Below are 12,131 nucleotides of genomic sequence, written 5' to 3'. Positions count from 1 at the left end.
TGTAACATCTTCCAAACGCCCTCATCTCAGCTTATCAGCTCCTTGTTACTCAGAGGTTTAATGACTTTAGGGCTGGGAGATGTATTATTTCCACCTCAAAAGCAAGAGGCTAAAGCAAGGAGAGTAATGAAGGGCAGGGTAATGGCCACATAGATGACCTGTGGCTAAGGTATGTCTCAGTTATCTGAGGATCCTTTCCTCCAGAGTTAGCTGCTTCAAGTTTATCTGCATCTTTGCTGAAGCACTCGGACACAACCCTGATTTCCAGGAACACCTGGCATGGACAACATCCTTTTCCTTAAACTCTCGACCTTGCAGTGTCAGCAGTTGTGGTGTAGGGCATTGCTTTGGTGTGGCACCTCTGGAAACCCCACTTTAACTGAGAACAGCTCAGCAGGTACATGTGTACATCCATACGCTTTCAGACTGGCTTCTTTTACTGATGTAATAAATTAAACACTGGCTAATAAAATGTGTCAGAGACATTTTGCCTCTTCTTGTAAAGGTTGCCCAAGAAGGTTATATTTCAGTGCAAACCTACAGCATGAAGAGAAGCTAATCAAGCATTAAATGCTGGCATTATCCTAAATGTAAGGGTCTGTCTGCAATGCCTAATTCTGCTACATGTCCCACTCTTAATTTTTATGATACCGTCAGTATCATAAAAAGGTTATTTATGTCTCTGCTCTGGTACTGAAGCCTGTAGTTTTCACCAGCGGCCTCATACCTCACTGGCATCCAAGGGCAGCATGTTCCTCCAAAGCACTCTGAGTTTCTGTTAAAGGAAATGAGATTTGAGGCTGGCTATTGAAAAACCATGTAATAGTTTGTCCCAGAGAGTGCCCACTGTGACCCTTGAGGGCAATTACAGAATTGTCCTAAATCACTGGAATTTCCTGGGAACAGGGTAGACAGACTTTTGCAGGGCTGATGTAGGTTGGGTTGATCCTGCCTTGGAGACCTGCATAAAGTCCAAGCAAGTCTTGGACTTAATGCTTTGTCCTGAAGGCCAAATGCTAATTCTGTCCCATCAGAAGAGCCACCAGGCCTTATTTTACCAATGACCCTTCTCATGGACCATTTCACAGTAAGGTTGCCCAGAAGAAACTACAAAGCCTCCATTCATACCTGCCTTTAGGTGTGGTCATTAACCTAAATGCGAGCTCCTGTTGCAAGTCAAAGCACTTAACAGCACCTGTGTGGGGTTGGAAGACATGTTAAACGTTAAGGAGACCCCACATGCACTGTGTAACTGGTGCCCAAGGGTTTCTGAAATGACACATCACCTAGATGTAGGCAACCATAACCCACCCATAATGTCTATATGGATGGTCAGACCTTCCTGGCCTCACTGCTTTTGCATCTTTGCTATCTCCCTCTCAGGTGAGGGGGGGGAAGAACTGGGGGGAAGACTGATGCTGTACCTTTGAAAGCAAAGTCAAGCGTATTTTTGCTGCAGAAGTTTTAGATAGGGTGTCTGCATAAGAAGGCCTGCTTAAAAGACATACCAACATCCACCACATCTATCTTGAGTTCATCAACAGTGTCTGCATTTCATAGAATCACAGAATCCCAGCCTGGTTTGTGTCGGAAAGGACCTTAAAGTTCATCCAGTTCCAACCCCTGCCACAGGCAGGGACACCTTCCACTAGAGCAGGTTGCTCCAAGCTCCTGGCAGTTCTTTTAGGATGCTGCAAATAAACAGTTTTGCGAGGGGATGGGAACTGTTTGTCCAGAGCAAACTCATCTCCAGGAAAAAACACGCTAAGGATGCAACCTCCTTCCCTAGGATGGGGGGTTGGTGACGCGGGGGACGGGATCGGATCCTGGTGCTCTGCGGAGCCGGTCGGAGCTATTGCGCCCGCGGTGCGGTCCCGCAGCCACGCTGGCAGATGCGCTCCAGCCGCAGATCACTCCCATGTGCGCCCCGCGGCCGCTGGCCCCGGGCCCGGAGTGCAAGGCGCTACCTTAAAAGGCGCTGGAGAGGCGGCTGCAGCTTCCCGCAGCCCCGCGATGCTGGGGGAGGGTGAGGCCGCCCGCTCCCTGCGCACGCTGCGAGAGCCGGGCTGTGCTTTTGCGTCCCGGAGGGAGCGTGGTCAGTTGAGAGCATCTCTCCCGGCAAACAGGCACTGGGGACACCGCTCCTGTGCTGCAGAGTGGGGGGTCTGGAGGAGAGGATGCCTTCATGCAGCTTTTATACCGCGTGAAAGCAATGAAAGGGGGACTTGGCCATGCCCTGTGCACAGCGAAGTGCAGGGCAGGCTCTGCCCGCCGGAGCAGCGGTAGCTGGGTGCTTCTATTGCAAGAGCCAATTATAGTAATATATAAATAAAAGTTACCTATTCCCCTCTTTTTTAATGAAGCCTTTTTGATGTGCTCAGAGGTGGTACCAAGTAAACAGGGCAGCTTCCCAAGTGGATCTGAGGCACCCAGACAGCTTTATCTATCTTGTAAATGGTGTTATTAATGGTTTTAAACTGATAGAGATTTCACAACCAAGACAGATCTCGGTTTCCACCTCTTTCTAAACTGGAAAATCCTTGATTACTAGCAGTACCTCACTGATGTCCCCCTGAGTATCCATCCATACTACATCTATCCTTCCTTTAAGGGCCAGGGGGATTTCCGTCTATAAAATGCTTCCCAGGCCTTGGAAAATGCCTCCACTGATGCCCACAAAGACAAACCCACGAGTTTCTCAAAACCTCCATTAGACTTTATTCAAAAGTTCTTGTGTAGATTCCTGACACAGATTCCACAATAAAAATAACTCCCCCCCCCCAAGCCTCTGCCCCCCTCCCCAGTTGCTTTGCTTTGTGTTTTATAAAACATAAGACATCAGAAGGGTGCCAGAGGCATCCTACACCACAATTCAAAAGTTGTGGCCTTGGTCCCAGCAGTACATTTGCATTTGGAAACCTTGCTGCCTTTTCCTGACTGGTTTGGTTGGCCACAGCTGTTACAGGAGGTCCAGCCTGGAACAAAATCCAGCAAAAGGAGAAAAAAACAAACCAGAACCCAAGGAAGAATTGAAAATGGAACCGTTTGTTTATCAGAATCAGCTTCTCTCTTACATGAGGGCTTCCCTGTAACATTACACTCCATTATGAGGACAGTAAAAGCAAGCAGGTAACAGTGGCAGTGAAATCGTTATAATGGTCTTTTTCTTTTTGTCTCATTTTTATGGTGCCTGAGAAAGGCCAATGGCTGGAATCAAGGAGAAAGGGGAATTTAGAGGCACACTGAGAGATAAGAACCATCTGCAATTAGGTAAATATTTGGTAATGTTGAAGCTATACAATATAACCTGGACACATGTAGCACTCAGTCCGCAAACAGTTTAGCACCATATTGATAGGTCATGAAGCAAAACGCTTTCTTCAGGGTTTGCTTGGAAGTAAAAGCATGAAATAGCACAGTGCAAGGTAGTCTATACCCTTAGCTTCTAGAGGGGTAGGGTGGGAATGGCCGATGCTTCTGGCTGTCTCAGAGGTAATGTGTTGACAGGTCTCTGGCTCTATGTTCCTATCGTCGTCACCACACCAGGGTTGATGTTACCTGAAAAGGTTTGATGGAGAAAGAGAAAATAAATGCAGTTACTCCATGCATGAGGGGACGCCGGATACTAAGGGAAGGGAAAGGAGTTCATTGCCAGGACTTGCTATGGAACCCAGAGCACCACAAGTAAGCTCACTATAGTCATGCACTGTGCTGGAAATCACAGCATCACAGACTGATTTGGGCTGGGAGGGACCTTAAAGCTCACCCAGATCCAGCCCGCTGCCACAGGCAGGATCACCTTCCACTAGCCTGGGGACATGGCCAAACCCTCCCCAGCTGCACGTTTTCTGCTTACCAGGGACACAGAACTTTTCACATTCTTTCTGTGTGTTGAATCTGTTGTCGTTGCCTCCACAGCCGCCGTACCAGAACCGGGCGCAGCTCTTGGTTGTGGGGTCGTAGTACCACTTGAGCACAAAGTTCCTGCAGGTCCCCTCGTCCTTTTGCAGCCGGCAGATGTCCATGACTGTGGGTAAAAGCAGGAGCAGAAGTCAGCAATAACACTCCTGGTGAGCCACAGTCTTTCTGAAAGTATCCGCATGGCAGAGCAATGCCTGCAAGCAGAGCTGACATGCAAGCTCAGAAAGGGCAACCACAGCACAGACTCTGCACATCTCCTGTGACTAAATCCCATCTCTTTGTCTGCAGAAAGTCTTTCTTTTGAGGTCACCAGCCCTGAACCACCAGACCTGGGCATGAGTGAATATCTAAGTCATGAGTCAAACCAGTAATTCAGTAAAGCAGACCAGCAGCTGAAGGCAAAGCATGGAGTTGCTCTCATTGGAAGGTATTTGCAGCTTGAGCCCCTTTTTTAATGCATTAAAATAAAATAAATTCCTTTACGACTTTCTTTGCTAGATCACTGCATACAGAGCACACCAGCAGTGACTGCAGGGGGAACCAGGTCTTCAAGTTACCTTCTGATCATCTTGTCTTAGGGTCATGCCTTTTGTAAAACCAGGTGCCAGAAATCAAGGTAATGAAAGGACTTGTCTGAAACGGTGAAAAGCCCCCTTGTAATCACACAGGGCACCCAGAAATAGCTCTTTGGTGACAGCAAAGGTGCCTGAACCAGCTGTGACCCTTGGACTCCCCATGTGAAGGCAGGATTTTGTGAGATAACAACTTTATATTCACCTTTCTGTGATTCTGCCCATCCCAAGCAACAGTCAAAAGCAATCAGGCAGTAATTGCAGGGGGCTGAAAGATCTCACCAGGTCTCTGTACTACCAGAAAGAGAGCGCCAAGATACCCACAAGTGAATGTAGGGAAGAATATGTTGATACAGGGTGAATATATGGAAGGGTTTGTTTGCCAGCAAGTTTCTCTGGGGCCTGATGAAAGCCAAAGCAGGCTAAACCCTTCTAAAGTTTCTACAGGAAACAGGCACAGAAGATTATCCCTGCAATCCCAGCTAGAAAACAGGTCTGGCAGTGGGCCCTGGGCAATACCAAAGCGTTGGTGGCAGGCTTGCTTTAAAGGAAATTGTGGTTGGTTGTGGAAGCTGCCCGGAGCCCAGGATCACTGTAGCAGGAGTGCTCCCAGGACAAACATGGAGATGCCCGGATGGTGTCAGAGACCTCACAGCCCAGTCACATGTACACTTCTGGGTAGATACTGCCAAACATCCAAACCCTTTCTGACCACTCATTTTAACTGTATTTTTCCCTATTCTCCTGCATGCGGGAATGCCTCCATGCTGTGACTGAACAGATGCTGCTAGAACAATGCTGTGATCCTTTGACTCTTTAGAGAGGAGGAACGGAATACATCCTGAGGAAGGACACCTGTCCGAAGGGGTTCTCCTCCCCATTGTCCTGTTCTAAATGCAGCTTTTTGAAGCAGGATTTCTTTTTTGTATTTCTGTTTTCAAATCCGGAATTTGAAATCACAGAATCTGACAATTGACTTGAATTGCAACTTTCAGTTTGCCTGCTCAAGTGCCTGGTGCCACCCTTCATTTTCACAGCACCATCCAGTAACTCCTCTGGCTGAACCCCTGGATGGCATTTGAACTAAAACCTCCCCCCAAAAAAACAAATAACCAAGCCCAAAACACAATAAACAAAATAAAAGCTTATCCAAAAAATGTCAAAGAATTGATGGAAAGAATGAACTTGGCAGCTCAAATGTTTTTTACATTGTGACTGTCTCCATCAGGTTCAAAAGATGGGGACAGCCACTATAAACCAGGGTTTTAATTCATCCCATGGAGAAAAAGTGCCTGGATTTTTAATCTGTCCTGAGGATTTTTAATCTGTCCTGAGGCTAGTGCCTCAGTTGCACTAACAGTTAATTTTGTCATGGGAAAGAAAATATATATAGATATATATATGTTATTTTTGTGTAAAAATTCAATAGTGAAAGGTTTTCACAGCATTTAAAAGGCTTCAAATGGGAGGTGGGTCTGTGGCTTTTGCAGAAGACAAAAAGAGAAAGAAGCAGTAAATAGAGCAGGGCAGGCAGTGACACAAGCATCCCTCCAGGGCCCCTCGTTTGCTTTTCTTGACTATCTGCCCAGGGCAGAATGGTGCCAAGTTCATGAAATTTCACTTAAGTCTGAACAGCAGTTGCTGGAAACAGCATTGAGGCATGTGACGATGATCAGGAAGGGCTGGTCTATGGGATGGGGCTGACAGAAACACGTGCCCCCTGGAGGAAATCACATCGGGGAGGTTTCCCTGCTCCATGAGGATAAAACCCAGCTCTAGACTAGTTTCTGCACAAGCCATACACTACTTCCTCTGGCTGCAACCAATGGATCTTTGTCCACGGTGTCTGTCTTCATCCCGGAGGCAGCTTGCAATCTCCTTTTGCAGGCAGCTGCCACCCCAGGCATCTCCCCATGGCTGGTGGTGGCCTTCTCCTCCTTGGTTCCTTGCATGTTTCTGCAGGGGCACCCACAGCTGGACTCAGGGTGCACTGCTGCCAATAGCAGAATCTCCTGGGTCTAATCTAAGGAGCCTAAAATACACCTGAGAAAATCAAATGTATGGGAGGGGTCCTTCATTTGCCCCCTTTTCAAGTCCTGTCATGTCTCTGCAAGGATTAAAGTTCTGCCATTAGGTACCAGCGCTTGCTTCACTCCTGGATTTCCCTCCCATCTCTGCAAAGGACCCTGAAAAACCCTGAAAAGGAGGAGAGGCTGCTCTGATAGCAAGGCTTTGCTAGGGTTAAGTTCCCATCCCAACCTTTGCTGAACCAACACAGGTGAATTCAAGCCTCTAATTCCATACCAGTTCTCCCAGAGGTTTGCAAACACAAGCCCTTGTTCTCAGAACCTCCCTGAGGAGATCATTGCCAGTTCCCTGTGGGTTCCTCCCTCCACTTGGATTTTCATCTTTTGGTGCAAAAAAGGACATCTGCATATGAGACCCAAGAACCAGGGAGTGATTTTACATCAAGTGTTTGGTTACATGCAGTGAAACGTGTGCAAGTCTGACACCTCAACAAAGACACGCTGCAGAGTGGTGGCATTGAGTGGTCACGCAACAATAATAGGAACTGCTCTGGGACCAGTTCAGCCACCTCACCCTTCTCAGAAAATCTGAACCTTTCACAAAGCACCCATTTTGCTGCAGTTTGCACTCTGGTTGTGCAAACACAGCGTGTCCTGGTGGGACAACATGCATGCAATGGGACTTCATCATGCAAAGCAGATGGTAGGGCATGGTCATGTCAAGGAGCAAATGCAAACCAAGTCTATGCTACTGGTGATCTTGTACTGGACACAAGTGGATGCATGCTATGAGATGGTCTAGGTGAAATAATGGATTTGCTTTGGTTTGTGATAAGTGAGGGGTTTGGGTGTTACCTGACGATAATCTTTTCTCAAGGGGTGGCTGCTGCATAGTTTTCTCTGCTGCTGTTGGAGGAAAAGGTGCACGGGTTTGGATGTTAAAGATATTTTTTCTCTGATCTGAACATCATTTGACAACATGATCAAATACAAAAGGATTCATCCCCATGTGGTACTTACATGGTTTTAAGCATTTGCTAATGCACTCAGCTTCGGCCTCAAATCTATTTGCATTACCACCGCAGCCACCATACCAACCCTGGCTGCAGATCTTGTTTTTGTAGTCAAAGAACCACACAATCTGATAGTCCTTGCACTGCATGCCCATGTCAAAGTCCAGCAAGCAAGGGTCTGGCCAATCTGCATGTCAAAAGGTGCAAAGGGTGAGTGACTCTCAGAGGGTTAAAAGCTGAAAAAGCAAAGAGATTGAAAAGAACAAAAGCCTGGTACAGGACTGGTGGCATTTCCTTCCTGTGATTCCTCTTGCTGAGGGCAAACCTTCCCTAGCCTCTAAGCTTTCTCGTCTCCCCACTCCTGACTTCCTCTCACATCCAAGTCCCATGGACCAAGGTGTTGGGAGCCCCTTACTCCCTGCTGGTGCACATGGGATCAGACCCTCACACAACTCCCACATATTTTCAAAGCCATTTGTCTTGGCAGTAACTCTGAATCCATAAGTATGTTTAGTTTATCTCTCAAAGCAAAGCTGCACCTAGAACACTTTATGGCTTGATGAGGATTTACATAAATTCCTTTCCTGTCCAGATATTATGATTTAGGCCCAAATTCCAGAGTTTTTATTAGCAGAGATAGGCCACCCATATGAGCAGCTGCTTTGCCTATATAAGGAGGGTGGATTTTGGGACCTCTTCCAAGGTCCACCAGAAGATTTGCGCACGAGTCTCTCCTTAAGCACCACCTCTCTCCTTACACACGAGGAATAGAGAAGACTCAGCTGAACAACCCATCCCAATCCCCTGCCCTGTTCAATGTCTTTAGCCTGTTGAAAAGCTTCAGATTAGCATTCCCTGGGAATGCATCCTCCAGACTGACGTGTGCCAGAAATCCTCAGGCAGAGACTTTTGCTGCAGGGAGAAGCTGAGATTGAGAGGTCTGCATCAAAGCACAGATTGAGCACAGAGCACATCCATTTTCCTGCAGGCAGACCTAAACACACCTTGTTTGCAAAGGACTGGCACACAAGGGGTTAAAGCCATGGAAATGCATGTCACCTCGTGGGGACAAGCCAGGTGAAGGCTTCCCAGGGGATACCAATGTCAGGGAGAGGGACCAATCAATGGGAACACATGGGACGGGTGGGATGATGGGACATGCAGCAAGGCAGAAATGAGATGGTCCCTGCTGAGCACAAGCCCTCAAACCCTCTGCTGTAGCAAGCTCCAGGGGTAGCACCGGTCAGACATGAGGTCCATGCTCATCCTTTTCATCATGAGCAGCCATACCCCAAACAGCAGCCTTGCAGCTCTTGCTGGGTGAATGCATTAAGCAGCAGCATCTCCCTGAGTTCTCATATCACCTCAGGGAAAAAATGAGCTACAGTGCAAGTGCAATGCTTAAGGAAAAACTTAAGAATGATGATTCAGGGATGAGTTTTGGATGCCAGATTTGTAGCTGGTGCCTGCAACAGGGCTGTGATGCTTCATGAAGGCTGAGAGCCCTTCCAGAGCCTTGGAAGAAGGGTTGCAGTCTGGCACTTACAGTACAATGAGTGTGATGCTAATGTAAGATGTCAATAAAAGCAGTGAGATGACATATTAACATGTACAGTGATTATGGGTTGTTAACATAGGTTGACAGGATTAACAACATAGTGGGAACTGACATCTTGCTCATTTGGCAGTTTACTGGATAGTGGCACTCTCTTACCACTTAGTAAGGTGGTGTTTTCTCTTACCACTAGTGGCAGAGAAAGAGGAGATGGGCAGAGGGGTGAAACTGGAGGTTTACCTCTGTTTAGCCACATTTATGCAGATGTTTGACACTAGCTCTCCTGTGATCCATGCCTCTGGTCAAACCCTTGTTGGGAGCTGTGTGTTACACCAAGGAGCCAAGACCTATTCTTCACCCCAAGTGGGGAGCAAGTATCAGGGGATATTCTGCATCCACACATGCTGGGGAGGCCATGGAGCACAGCTTGGCCCTGCGGAGTAGCCAGCGGTTGGGCCATGGCTCATCTCCCATTCCTGTGATGGAAACAGGATGCAGTTTGCATCCCTCATGAAGCTCACAGCAACTTCAAGGGGCTCTGGATCCAGCATGGGCCAGAGACCCGAATACAGGGCTCAGACCTGCATGGCCAGGAATGTCATCTCTGTTATGACCTGTTGGCTCTAGGTTTAGAAGCAGGCAAGGGAAAGATGAGTGCAAGTGTCCAGGTTCTCAGTGGAGTCCTGGCAGAGCCCCCCCAGCCCAGTGCTCCCACTATTGCCCATACTCACAACTCTCAGGACCTTCCAGTGGCTCTGTGTTGAGCATCATGTTGGCCACGGACACCTTTGGCTGTGCTGAGGTCTCTGTGGGGCAGAAGCAGATGGGTCAGCCAAGGAGAAGGGGATCTGTGGCAGTGCCCTCGGCATAGCCATAACCAAACCCACTGGCCCCAGCTCCAGCACAGGGCACACACAGGCTGCACGAGTCAGGTCTGGAGCTGTTCACCTCAGCACATACAGTTCAGAGATGATTTTTAGAGGCAATTGGCTTGATGACCCCAGCCAGCAGCTCTGCTGTGCAGTTGGGCTCATCCACAGGGCTCCCACTCACACCCCAGCATGCGGCTGCAGAGGGACTTTGAAAGAGCTGAAGAGCTGGACACGGCCTCTCTGTAGCTAGTTTAGCTTTGCTCCTCTGGCCTTAGAGATGGCAGAAAATGGTGGCATTCTCTAAGGGAGCAAATAGTCCGTGATGGACCTTTTCTTGTTCCCCTGCAGTCCTCAAGGACTGTCCATTCATTGCATGCCTCTCAGACTCCTCCCATCATGGCCTCACATCTCTCTAGGAACTATGCTGTTGAGGATTGTCACTTGTGATGGAAAGGAGAACATGGTTCATACTGCACCATGTTCTGCACAGCTGCAGCCTATTATATCCTCAGCAAAACCTGTGGCTTATTTTCCATGGGGGTGGGAGGAGGCTGCAGCCACAGGAGGGGGTGGATTTGCTTTTTTCTGGTGAGAGTATGGGGGGGAGCGGCAGTCCTACCCAGCATTCAGGTCACAGCTGATAGACAAATAGAATGTCACCACTGCCTACCCCATTTGTTCTTGTTCTAGATTTACTCTGTGGGAATGCAGCTTCCCTGCGCATTGGGAGCTCCAGCTCAGCACATGAAAAGGTTACTTCCACACACACTGATGTCTTTTCTCAACATTTTTGTGGGCATGTTTATTGCTCTTGAAGGTAAGAGACTTCAGACCTGATCCAAACCCACTGAAGCTAACGGAAAGGCTCTTCACGGGCGCTGAAATTGGCTCTGAGATGCCAGCACTGGCAGGACCAATGCAAACTTCCCCACAGCACCAAGCCAAGCCACGTTTGTGCCAAACCAGAGTAAAAAAAAAACCCAACCAAACAACTTGGCTGTGTCTTAGACAGCAACTTTTGGCCATGCCAAAGTGTTTGGTGAGGTTTACATGTGATCTGGACACACAGAGCTTGAGTACCCAAAAGACTAAACTCTCTATTTAATCTCTTATTTGTCTTTTGAGGTTGATTTTTTTTTTTATAATATCATATGTGAAGTAGATGGGTGTCTACAGAAATGGTGACTGGAAAGGAAGCTTTGCTTGCTTATTGCACAGTCAGGCTGGACTGGATTTGTGTTAACCCACTTTGTCTCTTACTATTACTTACAGCAGTGCCATCTGGACCCCACCAAGACCCAATCTGCAAAGCCTCTTGCACACATAATAAGACAAACCCTGCTCTTGGACCAGCTTTACTTCTCCCACAACCTGTGTTGGTTTAACACCACTGAAGTGTCAACTCGCATGTTGTAAAGCAGCACATTTGCTGCATTTCATAACCAGCTCCGGCTGCTGGTCTGGGGGATGCAGGACCTGCAGTGACACAGCTGAGCATTGCCAGGGCTCTGATTGTTGGTCCCAACCAATTGCCCATCACTTACATGGGACTTTCCCCATATTTTTGTGCCCATTTAATGAAAACGCAGATGTTGTGTGTTTTCCTCAGGACATACTCACTTGTGCTGAAAGTCCCTGTGTACGTCACTTTGGGTTGGGTTTTCTGGTAGCCAATAATGACGACAAGGTATTTCTGTCCACTCTTGAGGCCGTGGATGATATGCTCAGTGCCCGTCAGGTTTTGGTTCTGCACCAGCGAGTGGTCATGCGCAGCGGTGATGGAGATCTCAAATGTGTAGGCACTGTGTGGCTCGGGGCTGGCCCAGCGCAGCCTGGCACTGGTCTCAGTGACATCGGTGATCTGGATGTCATGGATCTTTGCTGCAAAGCAAGATCAGGAGAAACATTAAGCAAGGACTTGAAGAAGAAAGATCTCAGGGGAGAGGTGCCTCAGTGCTGTGAGATCTCCTTCCCAGTCCACAGCAAATTTTCCTGTCTACAGGCAGTTGCGGTGTATGCAAACCAGATTCTGACTTCTCTGTCTCAGATGTCCAACCCAACGAAGTTGACTGCTTTTATTTATTGCTTTCCATTTATTATTTACATTGGGACATGCATTCACTGGCTGGTTAAGTGTCCCTGTGCTATGGCACACATTCTTTGTTTCTTGT

The 12,131-nt window shown here is 47.9% G+C and overlaps 1 protein-coding gene across 15 annotated transcripts in view; it reads right to left on the bottom strand.

The window, feature by feature from the left end:
- COL11A1 (collagen type XI alpha 1 chain) overlaps nt 1-12,131 on the bottom strand; it is a 456,680-nt gene that overhangs the window by 402,712 nt on the left and 41,837 nt on the right. For 3 of the 15 annotated variants that reach the window (XM_057401695.1, XM_057401789.1, XM_057401797.1), the window contains 4 exons: nt 11,581-11,841; nt 9,820-9,894; nt 3,857-4,027; nt 3,262-3,558 (listed from right to left, as the gene is read on the bottom strand). The exons of 7 other annotated variants lie outside the window; for them this stretch is intronic. In XM_057401695.1, the coding sequence (XP_057257678.1) occupies nt 3,518-3,558; nt 3,857-4,027; nt 9,820-9,894; nt 11,581-11,841 (548 nt within the window). In that variant the 3' untranslated portion in view covers nt 3,262-3,517. Of the gene's footprint in view, nt 1-3,261; nt 3,559-3,856; nt 4,028-7,375; nt 7,427-7,540; nt 7,770-9,819; nt 9,895-11,580; nt 11,842-12,131 lie in introns of those variants that run through there. 5 more of the 15 variants (XM_057401666.1, XM_057401734.1, XM_057401676.1 and 2 more) reach the window with 4 other exon arrangements.

This window comes from Pezoporus wallicus, unplaced genomic scaffold (assembly GCF_028554395.1).
Source record: "Pezoporus wallicus isolate ANWC-B61680 ecotype Strahan unplaced genomic scaffold, APGP_CSIRO_Pwel_v1 contig_3489, whole genome shotgun sequence".
Classification (NCBI taxonomy): domain Eukaryota; kingdom Metazoa; phylum Chordata; class Aves; order Psittaciformes; family Psittacidae; genus Pezoporus; species Pezoporus wallicus.
This window is presented reverse-complemented; position numbering and strand designations above follow the sequence as displayed.